The 16,832-nt window shown below is 47.1% G+C and overlaps 1 protein-coding gene across 1 annotated transcript in view; it reads right to left on the bottom strand.

Moving 5' to 3' along the window:
* LOC118940215 (glutamate receptor ionotropic, NMDA 2A) overlaps window positions 1–16,832 on the bottom strand; it is a 196,699-nt gene that overhangs the window by 26,424 nt on the left and 153,443 nt on the right. The window contains exons 14-16 of the mRNA XM_090194736.1: window positions 14,182–14,411; window positions 12,394–12,554; window positions 1,210–1,397 (exon numbers count right to left, since the gene is read on the bottom strand). Coding sequence (XP_090050862.1) covers window positions 1,210–1,397; window positions 12,394–12,554; window positions 14,182–14,411 — 579 coding nt within the window. The remainder of the gene's footprint in view (window positions 1–1,209; window positions 1,398–12,393; window positions 12,555–14,181; window positions 14,412–16,832) is intronic.

The following is a 16,832-nucleotide window of genomic DNA, read 5'->3' as shown; positions in this document are numbered from 1 at the left end:
TATAACAATATTTACATATAACCCTATTTACATATACCCTATTTACATACAACCCTATTTACATATACCCTATTTACATATGACAATATTTACATATAACCCTATTTACATACAACCCTATTTACATATACCCTATTTACATATACCCTATTTACATATAACCCTATTTACATATACCCTATTTACATATAACCTTATTTACACACAACCTTATTTACATACAACCCTATTTACATACAACCCTATTTACATATACCCTATTTACATATGACAATATTTACATATAACCCTATTTACATATAACCCTATTTAAATATAACCATATTTACATATAACCCTATTTAAATATAACCCTATTTAAATATAACCCTATTTACATATACCCTATTTACATATACCCCTATTTAAATGTAACCCTATTTACATACAACCCTATTTACATATAACCCTATTTACATATACCATATTTACATATAACCCTATTTACATATAACCCTATTTACATATAATCCTATTTACATATGCACTATTTACATATAACCCTATTTAAATATAACCATATTTACATATAACCCTATTTACATACACCCCTATTTGCATATACATGTCTTTACATATACATTAATAACCACATATACAGTATAGAAATACAGGACTGGTTGAGGGAGGAGAGGACAGTGACATAGAAGGGTTAAATATGGTAGAGAGAGGAGAGGAGATGAAAGGAGGGGAAAGGAAAGGGCAGGAGAGGAGGAGAGCAGAGGAAAGGAGAGGAGAAGAGAGGGGAGGAAAGGAGAGGAAAGGAGAGGAGAGGAGAGGAGAGCAGAAGAAAGCCGAGGAGAGGAGAGGAGAGGAGAAGAGAGGAGAGGAGAGGAGAGGAGAGGAGAGGAGAAGAAAGCCGAGGAGAGGAGAGGAGAGGAGAGGAGAGGAGAGGAGAAGAAAGCCGAGGAGAGGAGAGGAGAGGAGAGGAGAGGAGAGGAGAGAAGAGGAGAGCAGAAGAAAGACGAGTAGAGGAGAGGAGAGGAGAGGAGAGGAGAGGAGAGGAGAGGAGAGGAGAGGAGAGCAGAAGAAAGACAAGGAGAGGAGAGGAGAGGAGAGGAGAGGAGAGCAGAAGAAAGACGAGGAGAGGAGAGGAGAGGAGAGGAGAGGAGAGGAGAGGAGAGGAGAGGAGAGGAGAGGAGAGGAGAGGAGAGGAGAGGAGAGTCCTACCATCTCCTATGATGGCCAGTATAGCCAAGTCCACCTGTCGTTTCCAGTGCGACCCTTTCTGCAGAGCGATGCCGTAGCCGGTGGTGGCGAAGATGTACCCGCTGCCGATGGTGACCAGCTTACAGCCATCGTCTCTGCCAGCAGCGTAGTTTAACACAGCAGCATCATAGATGAAGGCATCCAGTTTACTGTAACAAAACAACCAGAGGAACTATAAACTCAGTTTACTGTAACAAAAACACACAGAGGAACTATAAACTCAGTTTACTGTAACAAAAACACACAGAGGAACTATAAACTCAGTTTACTGTAACAAAAACACACAGAGGAACTATAAACTCAGTTTACTGTAACAAAACACACAGAGGAACTATAAACTCAGTTTACTGTAACAAAAACACACAGAGGAACTATAAACTCAGTTTACTGTAACGAAACACACAGAGGAACTATATTCTCAGTTTACTGTAACAAAACACACAGACAAAATTCCCACCGTGAAGCATGGAGGAGGAGGTGTGATAGTGTGGGGGAGCTTTGCTGGTGAGACTGTCTGTGATTTATTTATTTAGAAGATTGGTTGAAGATATCCCTCTAGTGGTGTGGGGGCTGTGCTTTGGCAAAGTGGGTGGGGTTATATCCTTCCTGTTTGGCCCTGTCCGGGGGTGTCCTCGGATGGGGCCACAGTGTCTCCTGACCCCTCCTGTCTCAGCCTTCAGTATTTATGCTGCAGTAGTTTATGTGTCGGGGGGTTAGGGTCAGTTTGTTATATCTGGAGTACTTCTCCTGTCCTATTCGGTGTCCTGTGTGAATCTAAGTGTGCGTTCTCTAATTCTCTCCTTCTCTCTTTCTTTCTCTCTCTCGGAGGACCTGAGCCCTAGGACCATGCCCCAGGACTACCTGACATGATGACTCCTTGCTGTCCCCAGTCCACCTGGCCGTGCTGCTGCTCCAGTTTCAACTGACCTGAGCCCTAGGACCATGCCCCAGGACTACCTGACATGATGACTCCTTGCAGTCCCCAGTCCACCTGACCGTGCTGCTGCTCCAGTTTCAACTGTTCTGCCTTATTATTATTCGACCATGCTGGTCATTTATGAACATTTGAACATCTTGGCCATGTTCTGTTATAATCTCCACCCGGCACAGCCAGAAGAGGACTTGCCACCCCACATAGCCTGGTTCCTCTCTAGGTTTCTTCCTAGGTTTTGGCCTTTCTAGGGAGTTTTTCCTAGCCACCGTGCTTCTACACCTGCATTGCTTGCTGTTTGGGGTTTTAGGCTGGGTTTCTGTACAGCACTTTGAGATATCAGCTGATGTACGAAGGGCTATATAAATACATTTGATTTGATTTGATTTGATTTGAAAGCACACTTAACCAGCATGGCTACCACAGCATTCTGCAGGGATACGCCATCCTGTCTGGTTTGCACTTAGTGGAACTATCATTGGTTTTTCAACAGGACAATGACCCAACACACCTCCAGTCTGTGTAAGGACTACTTGACTAAGAAGGAGAGTGATGGTGTGCTGCATCTGATGACCTGGTCTCCACAATCTCCCGACCTCAACCCAAATGAGATGGTTTGGGATGAGTTGGACCGCAGTGTGGAAAAGCAGCCAACAAGTGCTCAGCATATGTGGGAACTCCTTCAAGACGGTTGGAAAAGCATTCCAGGTGAAGCTGGTTGGGAGAATGCCAAGAGTGTGCAAAGCTGTCAACAAGGCAAAGGATGGCTACATTGAATAATTAAAACTTAGATTAATACTTTTTTTGTTACTACATGATTCCATACGTGTTATTTCGTAAGCGTGTCCAAACTTTTGACTGGTACTGTAGGTTTCAGTGTGTTTCACTTCTTCTAGGGACTGTGTGTGTGTGTGTGTGTGTGTGTCCAGTAGGTTCACCTCTTCACGGTCGGAAACTACGAGAAATAAACAATTTAATTTAATTTCATAGTTTAAAAACATTCTACATTCTACATTCCAGGCTCCAAATAACCATTGGCGCCTGGAACCCTAATGGACAAGGGATCTGAAAGACGGCAGAGAGCTAAGGATATTTCACATCGACCTTGCTGCACTCTCTGAAACTCGACTGGCCGGTGAAGAGCACCTGTAGGAGAGGAAAGGCAGATAGACCCTTTTCCTGAAAGGAAAGCTGGCTGGTGAACAAAGGGTCCCTGGACTAGGGATCGGCTATTAACAATGAACTCATCGGCCACTTCGACAAAACGTCTTATGACCATCCGTTTGGTGCTTTGCAAACAATCAAATGGCTCCAACCCTTTGACTCACAGGATGAAGTTAAACAGAGTTTACTCCGGTACGTCAGGTTGTGTGGATGTAACCGTAGTAACGGGTATACTCCAACCCTTTGACTCCGGTACTTCAGGTTGTGTGAATGTAACCGTAGTAACGGTTATACTCCGGTACTTCTGGTTGTGTGAATGTAACCGTAGTAACGGTTATACTCCGGTACTTCTGGTTGTGTGAATGTAACCGTAGTAACGGTTATACTCCGGTACTTCTGGTTGTGTGAATGTAACCGTAGTAACGGTTATACTCCGGTACTTCTGGTTGTGTGAATGTAACCGTAGTAACGGTTATACTCCAACCCTTTGACTCGCAGGATGAAGTTAAACAAGAGTTTACTCCGGTACTTCTGTATACTTAGTAGCTTATCGTTCTGAAAGTAGTGGTTCGCGAGCCAAAAGTGGTCCCCGGGTAAATTGCGTACTACTATATGTGTCAGATATATCCACCACGTCATTGCACTCGCTCGCTCTGCCGTGTGTGCGTCTTTGCTAGCTGTCACTCAAATGGCAAGGGGCTGAAGCTCATTGAAACACACTGGAACATAATCAAGCCCGCCATCCTCAACACCTGCAAGGACAACCTTGGCTATAAGACCAAAAAGAACCCCACGATTGTACGACCCAAAAGAACAAGGACCCCACCGACCGTAAGACCCAAAAGAATGACCCCACCGACAGTAAGACACAAAAGGACTGGTCTGTTGAGAATGCCTCAGAAATTGAACAGCCCATTTGAAACCAAGCGGGGAACCTTTTGTGCCTGGAAAAACGATATCAACTGCAGGGCCAAAAGAGAAGCTCCCTCCACAGTGAGATGTCTCCAACTGCAGGGCCAAAAGAGAAGCTCCCTCCACAGTGAGATGTCCAACTGCAGGGCCAACAGAGAAGCTCCCTCCACAGTGAGATGTCCAACTGCAGGGCCAAAAGAGAAGCTCCCTCCACAGTGAGATGTCCAACTGCAGGGCAAAAAAGAGAAGCTCCCTCCACAGTGAGATGTCCAACTGCAGGGCAAAAAAGAGAAGCTCCCTCCACAGTGAGATGTCCAACTGCAGGGCCAAAAGAGAAGCTCCCTCCACAGTGAGATGTCCAACGCCGGGAACTAAAAACCACATGGTGAACAGAAAAGGTCCTAGAGATCCGGGAACTAAAAACCACATGGTGAACAGAACAGGTCCTGGAGATCCGGGAACTAAAAACCACATGGTGAACAGAAAAGGTCCTAGAGATCCGGGAACTAAAAACCACATGGAGAACAGAACAGGTCCTGGAGATCCGGGAACTAAAAACCACATGGTGAACAGAACAGGTCCTGGAGATCCGGGAACTAAAAACCACATGGTGAACAGAACAGGTCCTGGAGATCCGGGAACTAAAAACCACATGGAGAACAGAACAGGTCCTGGAGATCCGGGAACTAAAAACCACATGGTGAACAGAACAGGTCCTGGAGAACCGGGAACTAAAAACCACATGGTGAACAGAACAGGTCCTGGAGATCCGGGAACTAAAAACCACATGGTGAACAGAACAGGTCCTGGAGATCCGGGAACTAAAAACCACATGGTGAACAGAACAGGTCCTGGAGATCCGGGAACTAAAAACCACATGGTGAACAGAACAGGTCCTGGAGATCCAGCAGCTGGCTGACTTCGACGCCACCAAGGCCGTGTACAGACCCAGTCACCGTGGCCTAACACATCCCTCACCACCAAGGCCGTGTACAGACCCAGTCACCGTGGCCTAACTCATCCCTCACCACCAAGGTCGTGTACAGACCCAGGCACCGTGGCCTAACACAGATGGGCCAAAGCTAATGAAGCATGACGAATCCCAGTGGAAAGAACACTTCGAGGAGCTCCTCAACAGTCAGCGGTCTCCCATGTCCTCAACAGTCAGCGGTCTCCCATGTCCTCAACAGTCAACGGTCTCCCATGTCCTCAACAGTCAACGGTCTCCCATGTCCTCAACAGTCAACGGTCTCCCATGTCCTCAACAGAAGGTGGAGGACGACATGGGAGACCCACCTAACCTGTAGGAGGACATGGGAGAACCATCTAACCTGTAGGAGGACAAGGGATAACCACCTAACCTACAGGAGGACATGGGAGACCCACCTAACCTGTAGGAGGACAAGGCAGCCCCACCTAACCTGTAGGAGGACATGGGAGACCCATCTAACCTGTAGGAGGACATGGCAGACCCACCTAACCTGTAGGAGGACATGGGAGACCCACCTAACCCGTAGGAGGACATGGGAGACCCACCTAACCTGTAGGAGGACATGGGAGAACCACCTAACCTGTAGGAGGACAAGGGAGACCCACCTAACCTGTAGGAGGACAAGGGAGAACCTCCTGGCCTGCAGAAAGACATGGGAGAACCACCTAACCTGCAGGAGGACATGGGAGAAGCTCCTGGCCTGCAGGAGGACATGGGAGACCCACCTAACCTGTAGGAGGACATGGGAGAACCATCTAACCTGCAGGAGGACAAGGGAGACCCACCTAACCTGCAGGAGGACTTGCGAGAACCACCTAACCTGCAGGAGGACATGGGAGGACCACCTAACCTGCAGGAGGTGCAAGATGCCATCCTTTAGAAGGGGAACAACAACGGCCAGATGAAATTCCAGCTGAAATCCTGAAGGAAGGCGGACCAGTGCTCCTACAACACATACAAGCCCTGCTCCTGAAGATCTGGGATTAGGAGGAAATGCCTGCAGAACTCAGGGGTGCACTAATTGGTTAAACTTCTTGACGCACCCATCCCGTTAGCGGGATCATTTTCATCAACACACGCTGAATTGCAGAGCGCCAAATTCAAATTAAATTAGTAAAAATATTACATTTTCATGAAACCACAAGTGCAATATAGCAAAACACAGTTTAGCTTGTTGTTAATCCACCTGGGGTGTCAGATTTCAATAAAGGTTTTCGGCGAAATCATAACAACCGTTTATGTAAGAACATCTCAGTAGACAAAACATTACAAACAGCTAGCAGCCAAGTAGATTGGTCACGAAAGTCAGAAAAGCAAAAATTAAATTGCTTACCTTTGATGATCTTCGGATGTTTGCACTCACGAGACTCCCAGTTACACAATAAATGTTCCTTTTGTTCCGTAAAGATTATTTTTATATCCAAAATACCTCCATTTGTTTGGCGCGTTATGTTCAGTAATCCACAAGCTCGAGCGATCACGACATCGCAGACGAAAATTCCAAATAGTATCCGTAATGTCCACAGAAACATGTCAAACGTTTTTTATAATCAATCCTCAGGTTGTTTTTAAAATATAAAATATAGAATCGATAATATATCAAAAGGGACTGTAGCTTTTTCAATAGGAGAGGGAGAGAGGTGGCAGGGTAGCCTAGTGGTTAGAGTGTTGGACTAGTAAGGTTGCAAGTTCAAACCCCCGAGCTGACAAGGTACAAATCTGTCGTTCTGCCCCTGAACAGGCAGTTAACCCACTGTTCCTAGGCCGTCATTGAAAATAAGAATTTATTTGTTCATAACTGACTTGCCTAGTTAAATAAAGGTAAAAAAATAAAAAATAAAAATGGCTGCCTCACTCTGTTGCGCAAGCAAAAGTCTGCGAACACCCAGCTATGTTATCTTTCTCGCTCATTTTTCAAAATAAAAGCCCGAAACTATGTCTAATGACTGTTGACACCTTGAGGAAGCCATAGGAAAAGGAATCGGGTTGATAACACTTTAAATGGAGGCAAGGCATCCAATGGAACAGAAGAGCTTTCAGGAAAAAACAGCACTTCCTGGTTTGATTTTCCTCAGGTTTTTGCCTGCAATATCAGTTCCGTTATACTCACAGACAATATTTTGACCGTTTTGGAAACGTTAAGAGTGTTTTCTATCCTAAGCTGTCAATTATATGCATATTCTAGTTCCTGGGCCTGGGAGATAGGCAGTTTCAAATGGGTACGTTTTCTAGCCAAAAACGAAAATCCTGCCCCCTACACGCAGGACGTTAAAAATGGGACAAAGCAGACTGTGGGAACTACATCTCCCTTCTGTCCACCACCAGGAAACCACTGGCCCTCATACTGGCCCTCACACTGGCCCTCATACTGGCCCTCATACTGGCCCTCACACTGGCCCTCATACTGGCCCTCATACTGGCCCTCATACTGGCCCTCACACAGGCCCTCATACTGGCCAACCGACTCCTTTCCCCCGTCAGAAGAAATCCTCCCAGAATCTCAGTGTGGCTTTTCCCCCCAGCCAGAGGACAGGATCTTCACAGCACGACAACTGCAGGAAAAACACCAGGAGCAAAATGAACTACTGTACATTACAGACACCAGGCCTTCATAGACACAAGACCTTCATAGACACAAGGCCTTCATAGCCTTTGACTCTGTGAACCATCGTGCCTCTGATTCTATCCTGACAAATTGACCATAACACCGGGACTGCTGCATGACGTCACTGATTCTATCCTGACAAATTGACCATAACACCGGGACTGCTGCATGACGTCACTGATTCTATCCTGACAAATTGACCATAACACCGGGACTGCTGCATGACGTCACTGATTCTATCCTGACAAATTGACCATAACACCGGGACTGCTGCATGACGTCACTGATTCTATCCTGACAAATTGACCATAACACCGGGACTGCTGCATGACGTCACTGATTCTATCCTGACAAATTGACCATAACACCGGGACTGCTGCATGACGTCACTGATTCTATCCTGACAAATTGACCATAACACCGGGACTGCTGCATGACGTCACTGATTCTATCCTGACAAATTGACCATAACACCGGGACTGCTGCATGACGTCACTGATTCTATCCTGACAAATTGACCATAACACCGGGACTGCTGCATGACGTCACTGATTCTATCCTGACAAATTGACCATAACACCGGGACTGCTGCATGACGTCACTGATTCTATCCTGACAAATTGACCATAACACCGGGACTGCTGCATGACGTCTCTGATTCTATCCTGACAAATTGACCATAACACCGGGACTGCTGCATGACGTCACTGATTCTATCCTGACAAATTGACCATAACACCGGGACTGCTGCATGACGTCACTGATTCTATCCTGACAAATTGACCATAACACCGGGACTGCTGCATGACGTCACTGATTCTATCCTGACAAATTGACCATAACACCGGGACTGCTGCATGACGTCACTGATTCTATCCTGACAAATTGACCATAACACCGGGACTGCTGCATGACGTCTCTGATTCTATCCTGACAAATTGACCATAACACCGGGACTGCTGCATGACGTCTCTGATTCTATCCTGACAAATTGACCATAACACCGGGACTGCTGCATGACGTCACTGATTCTATCCTGACAAATTGACCATAACACCGGGACTGCTGCATGACGTCTCTGATTCTATCCTGACAAATTGACCATAACACCGGGACTGCTGCATGACGTCTCTGATTCTATCCTGACAAATTGACCATAACACCGGGACTGCTGCATGACGTCACTGATTCTATCCTGACAAATTGACCATAACACCGGGACTGCTGCATGACGTCACTGATTCTATCCTGACAAATTGACCATAACACCGGGACTGCTGCATGACGTCACTGATTCTATCCTGACAAATTGACCATAACACCGGGACTGCTGCATGACGTCACTGATTCTATCCTGACAAATTGACCATAACACCGGGACTGCTGCATGACGTCACTGATTCTATCCTGACAAATTGACCATAACACCGGGACTGCTGCATGACGTCTCTGATTCTATCCTGACAAATTGACCATAACACCGGGACTGCTGCATGACGTCACTGATTCTATCCTGACAAATTGACCATAACACCGGGACTGCTGCATGACGTCTCTGATTCTATCCTGACAAATTGACCATAACACCGGGACTGCTGCATGACGTCACTGATTCTATCCTGACAAATTGACCATAACACCGGGACTGCTGCATGACGTCACTGATTCTATCCTGACAAATTGACCATAACACCGGGACTGCTGCATGACGTCTCTGATTCTATCCTGACAAATTGACCATAACACCGGGACTGCTGCATGACGTCACTGATTCTATCCTGACAAATTGACCATAACACCGGGACTGCTGCATGACGTCACTGATTCTATCCTGACAAATTGACCATAACACCGGGACTGCTGCATGACGTCACTGATTCTATCCTGACAAATTGACCATAACACCGGGACTGCTGCATGACGTCACTGATTCTATCCTGACAAATTGACCATAACACCGGGACTGCTGCATGACGTCACTGATTCTATCCTGACAAATTGACCATAACACCGGGACTGCTGCATGACGTCTCTGATTCTATCCTGACAAATTGACCATAACACCGGGACTGCTGCATGACGTCACTGATTCTATCCTGACAAATTGACCATAACACCGGGACTGCTGCATGACGTCTCTGATTCTATCCTGACAAATTGACCATAACACCGGGACTGCTGCATGACGTCACTGATTCTATCCTGACAAATTGACCATAACACCGGGACTGCTGCATGACGTCACTGATTCTATCCTGACAAATTGACCATAACACCGGGACTGCTGCATGACGTCTCTGATTCTATCCTGACAAATTGACCATAACACCGGGACTGCTGCATGACGTCACTGATTCTATCCTGACAAATTGACCATAACACCGGGACTGCTGCATGACGTCACTGATTCTATCCTGACAAATTGACCATAACACCGGGACTGCTGCATGACGTCACTGATTCTATCCTGACAAATTGACCATAACACCGGGACTGCTGCATGACGTCACTGATTCTATCCTGACAAATTGACCATAACACCGGGACTGCTGCATGACGTCACTGATTCTATCCTGACAAATTGACCATAACACCGGGACTGCTGCATGACGTCTCTGATTCTATCCTGACAAATTGACCATAACACCGGGACTGCTGCATGACGTCACTGATTCTATCCTGACAAATTGACCATAACACCGGGACTGCTGCATGACGTCACTGATTCTATCCTGACAAATTGACCATAACACCGGGACTGCTGCATGACGTCACTGATTCTATCCTGACAAATTGACCATAACACCGGGACTGCTGCATGACGTCACTGATTCTATCCTGACAAATTGACCATAACACCGGGACTGCTGCATGACGTCACTGATTCTATCCTGACAAATTGACCATAACACCGGGACTGCTGCATGACGTCACTGATTCTATCCTGACAAATTGACCATAACACCGGGACTGCTGCATGACGTCACTGATTCTATCCTGACAAATTGACCATAACACCGGGACTGCTGCATGACGTCACTGATTCTATCCTGACAAATTGACCATAACACCGGGACTGCTGCATGACGTCACTGATTCTATCCTGACAAATTGACCATAACACCGGGACTGCTGCATGACGTCACTGATTCTATCCTGACAAATTGACCATAACACCGGGACTGCTGCATGACGTCACTGATTCTATCCTGACAAATTGACCATAACACCGGGACTGCTGCATGACGTCTCTGATTCTATCCTGACAAATTGACCATAACACCGGGACTGCTGCATGACGTCACTGATTCTATCCTGACAAATTGACCATAACACCGGGACTGCTGCATGACGTCACTGATTCTATCCTGACAAATTGACCATAACACCGGGACTGCTGCATGACGTCACTGATTCTATCCTGACAAATTGACCATAACACCGGGACTGCTGCATGACGTCACTGATTCTATCCTGACAAATTGACCATAACACCGGGACTGCTGCATGACGTCACTGATTCTATCCTGACAAATTGACCATAACACCGGGACTGCTGCATGACGTCACTGATTCTATCCTGACAAATTGACCATAACACCGGGACTGCTGCATGACGTCACTGATTCTATCCTGACAAATTGACCATAACACCGGGACTGCTGCATGACGTCAGCTACGGTGCTCAGGAACAGTGGTGCAGTGGACACCCATCCTGTTTTCAATTTTCATCACTGTCATTCCTCCAACTCAAAGGTGGAAATCTGCCTCGGGGAGTCCAAAATCCTGTACGGAACAGACGGCTGACTCTTCAACCTGAACAGATTCAAAGGCCGAGAGCTTAAAACCACCAACACTTCCATTGTGGAGCTTCAGTGATTCAGATGATAACGGCGTCACTGCCCACTGGGAAGAGGACCGTCAGATGATAACGCCGTCACTGCCCACTGGGAAGAGGACCGTCAGACGATAACGCCGTCACTGCCCACTGGGAAGAGGACCGTCAGATCATAATGCCGTCACTGCCCACTGGGAAGAGGACCGTCAGACGATAACGCCGTCACTGCCCACTGGGAAGAGGACCGTCAGACGATTACGCCGTCACTGCCCACTGGGAAGAGGACCGTCAGATGATAACGCCGTCACTGCCCACTGGGAAGAGGACCGTCAGATCATAATGCCGTCACTGCCCACTGGGAAGAGGACCGTCAGACGATAACGCCGTCACTGCCCACTGGGAAGAGGACCGTCAGACGATAACGCCGTCACTGCCCACTGGTACTATCCCCTAAACACCACATAAACATCTCCAGCTGGGAGGACAACCTAAAGACTTTCCCCTAAACAGCACATAAACATCTCCAGCTGGGAGGACAACCTAAAGACTTTCCCCTAAACACCACATAAACATCTCCAGCTGGGAGGACAACCTAAAGACTTTCCCCTAAACACCACATAAACATCTCCAGCTGGGAGGACAACCTAAAGACTAGGGGATAGGGGTTAGGGGTCAGGGGTCAGGGGTCAGGGTGTGTGTCGTACCCTGCTTTGAGGCTGACCAGTGCATCCTGCACTCCTCCTTGGTGATATTTCACCAGGTACTCGTGCATGTCGGGATAATTCTTCCTGATGTTCCTCTCTGTTGAACCGTTAGGAACCGTCCCAAAACGAAATGGAGGGGAGTATGCATATGGGTTCTGGAACTGGAGAGGAGAGAGGGGGGGGGAGAGAGGGGGGGGGACAGAGAGAGGGGGGGAGGAGAGAGAGGGGGGGGGGGGGGGGAGGGACAGAGAGAGGGGGGGAGGAGAGAGAGGGGGGGGGAGAGGGGGGGAGGGGAGAGAGGGGGGGGGGACAGAGAGAGAGAGGGGGGGGCAGAGAGAGAGGGGGGGGGAGAGAGGGGGGGGGAGGGGGGGAGGGGAGAGGGGGGGGCAGAGAGAGAGGGGGGGGGAGAGAGGGGGGGCAGAGAGAGAGGGGGGGAGAGAGGGGGGGGGACAGAGAGAGAGGGGGGGGAGAGAGAGGGGGGAGGACAGAGAGAGAGGGGGGGGACAGAGAGAGAGGGGGCGGGACAGAGAGAGGGGGGGGACAGAGAGAGAGGGGGGGGACAGAGAGAGAGGGGGGGGAGGAGAGAGAGGGGGGGGCAGAGAGAGAGGGGGGGGAGAGAGGGGGGGCAGAGAGAGAGGGGGGGGAGAGAGGGGGGGGGCAGAGAGAGAGGGGGGGGAGAGAGAGAGGGGGGGGAGAGGGGGGGAGAGAGAGAAAGGGGTAGAGAGAGAGGGAGACAGAGGTGGAGAGAGAGCAAGAGAGAGGAGTAGAGAGAGAGGGAGGGGAGGGGAGGGGGGGGAAGAGGGAGAGAGAGAGAGAGGGGGGAGAGAGACAGAGAGAGAGTGCGAGGAAGAGAGAGAGAGAGTGAGAGAGAAGAAGGGAGAGGGAAGGAGGGAGAGAGTGAGAGGGAGAGTGAGAGAGTGAGTGAGAGGGAGAGAGAGAGAGAGTGAGAGAGAGGGAGAGAGAGAGAGTGAGAGAAGAAGGGAGAGGGAAGGAGAGAGAGAGAGAGAGAGAGGGAAGGAGAGAGAGAGATATTAATATTACCTTAATGAAATATGATTTGCAGCCAATAACAAATGAGACCAATAAAAAGACAACACTCATCACTAAAAGCAACTCATCATCAACGAGACCAGGTCAACTACATCTGTCTGACAGCATCATGTCAACTCATCATCAACGAGACCAGGTCAACTACATCTGTCTGACAGCATCATGTCAACTCATCATCAACGAGACCAGGTCAACTACATCTGTCTGACAGCATCATGTCAACTCATCATCAACGAGACCAGGTCAACTACATCTGTCTGATAGCATCATGTCAACTCATCATCAACGAGACCAGGTCAACTACATCTGTCTGACAGCATCATGTCAACTCATCATCAACGAGACCAGGTCAACTACATCTGTCTGACAACATCATGTCAACTCATCATCAACGAGACCAGGTCAACTACATCTGTCTGACAGCATCATGTCAACTCATCATCAACGAGACCAGGTCAACTACATCTGTCTGACACACACAGACACAGACACCCACAGGCACACACACACACACACACACACACACACACACACACACACACACACACACACACACACACACACACACACACACACACACACACACACACACACACACAGACACAAACACAAACACAAACAGACACAAACAGACACAAACAGACACACACAGACACAATCACAAACACACACAGACACAGACAGACACCAACAGACACACACAGACAGACACAGACACCCACAGACAGAGTCCTTTACCTTATTGTCAGACAGTCCCGTGACCTGGTCAACAAACTCCTCCTGGATCATGAAGGCAGCCAGGTTGGCTGTGTAGGAGGCCAGGAAGATGACGGCGAAGAAGGCCCACACCGACACTATGAACTTACTGGTGGTGCCTTTAGGGTTCTGAACCGGGACAGAGTTGTTGAACACCAGACCCCACAGCAGCCACACCGCCTTCCCAACGGTGAACGACGGACCGTGGGGGTCTGGAGGGAGAGAGAATTCAGGAGGGAGGGAGGGAGGGAGGGAGGAAGAGAGAGAGAGAGAGAGAGAGAGAGGGAGGGAGGGAGGGAGGGAGGGAGGGGGTGATAAACCAGGAAAGGGAAGGTAACAGATCTGTGGCAGCAGTGTAGACAGACTGGAATATAGCCTCATTACTACCTGGTACTCCCTGTATAAGGCCTCATTACTACCTGGTACTCCTGTATATAACCTCATTACTACCTGGTACTCCTGTATATAGTCTCATTACTACCTGGTACTACTGTATATAACCTCATTACTACCTGGTACTCCTGTATATAGTCTCATTACTACCTGGCACTCCTGTATATAGTCTCATTACTACCTGGTATTCCTGTATATAACCTAATTACTCCCTGGTACTCCTGTATATAGCATCATTAGTACCTGGTACTCCTGTATATAGCCTCATTACTACCTGGTACTCCCTGTAAAAGGCCTCATTACTACCTGGTAGTCCTGTCTATAACCTCATTACTACCTGATAGTCCCTGTATAAGGCCTCATTACTACCTGGTACTCCTGTATATAGCCTCATTACTACCTGGTACTCCTGTATATAGTCTCATTACTACCTGGTACTCCTGTATATAGTCTCATTACTACCTGGTACTCCTGTATATAGCCTCATTACTACCTGGTACTCCTGTATATAGCCTCATTACTACCTGGTACTCCTGTATATAGCCTCATTACTACCTGGTACTCCTGTATATAGTCTCATTACTACCTGGTACTCCTGTATATAACCTCATTACTACCTGGTACTCCTGTATATAACCTCATTACTACCTGGTACTCCTGTATATAACCTCCTTACTACCTGGTACTACTGTATATGGCCTCATTACTACCTGGTACTCCTGTATATAGTCTCATTACTACCTGGTACTCCTGTATATAGTCTCATTACTACCTGGTACTCCTGTATATCACCTCATTACTACCTGGTACTCCCTGTATATAGCCTCATTACTACCTGGTACTCCCTGTATATAGTCACATTACTACCTGGTACTCCTGTATATAACCTCATTACTACCTGGTACTCCTGTATATTACTTCATTACTACCTGGTACTCCTGTATATAGCCTCATTACTACCTGGTACTCCTGTATATAGTCTCATTACTACCTGGTAGTCCTGTATATAACCTCATTACTACCTGGTACTCCTGTATATAGTCTCATTACTACCTGGTACTCCTGTATATAACCTCATTACTACCTGGTACTACTGTATATTACTTCATTACTACCTGTTACTCCGGTATATAGCCTCATTACTACCTGGTACTACTGTATATAGCCTCATTACTACCTGGTACTCCTGTATATAACATCATTACTACCTGGTACTCTTGTATATAACCTCATTACTACCTGGTACTACTGAATATAGCATCATTACTACCTGGTACTCCTGTATAAGGCCTCATTACTACCTGGTACTCCTGTATATAACCTCATTACTACCTGGTACTCCTGTATATAGCCTCATTACTACCTGGTACTCCTGTATATAGTCTCATTACTACCTGGTAGTCCTGTATATAACCTCATTACTACCTGGTACTCCTGTATATAGCCTCATTACTACCTGGTACTCCTGTATGTAACATCATTACTACCTGGTACTCTTGTATATAACCTCATTACTACCTGGTACTACTGAATATAGCCTCATTACTACCTGGTACTCCTGTATAAGGCCTCATTACTACCTGGTACTCCTGTATATAACCTCATTACTACCTGGTACTCCTGTATATAGTCTCATTACTACCTGGTACTCCTGTATATAGTCTCATTACTACCTGGTACTCCTGTATATAACGTCATTACTACCTGGTACTCCTGTATATAACCTCATTACTACCTGGTACTCCTGTATATAGCATCATTAGTACCTGGTACTCCTGTATATAGCCTCATTACTACCTGGTACTCCCTGTAAAAGGCCTCATTACTACCTGGTACTCTTTATATAGCCTCATTACTACCTGGTACTCCTGTATATAGCCTCATTACTACCTGGTACTCCTGTATATAGCCTCATTACTACCTGGTACTCTTGTATATAACCTCATTACTACCTGGTACTACTGTATATAACCTCATTACTACCTGGTACTCCTGTATATAACCTCATTACTACCTCGTACTCCCTGTATATAGTCGCATTACTACCTGGTACTCCTGTATATAACCTCATTACTACCTGGTACTCCTGTATATTACTTCATTACTACCTGGTACTCCTGTATATAGCCTCATTACTACCTGGTACTCCTGTATATAGTCTCATTACTACCTGGTAGTCCTGTATATAACCTCATTACTACCTGGTACTCCTGTATATAGTCTCATTACTACCTGGTACT

Source organism: Oncorhynchus mykiss, chromosome 13 (assembly GCF_057628025.1).
Source record: "Oncorhynchus mykiss isolate SJ-2025 chromosome 13, ASM5762802v1, whole genome shotgun sequence".
Classification (NCBI taxonomy): domain Eukaryota; kingdom Metazoa; phylum Chordata; class Actinopteri; order Salmoniformes; family Salmonidae; genus Oncorhynchus; species Oncorhynchus mykiss.
The sequence above is the reverse complement of the archived record's forward strand: the minus strand, read 5'-3'. Positions and strand labels throughout refer to the sequence as shown.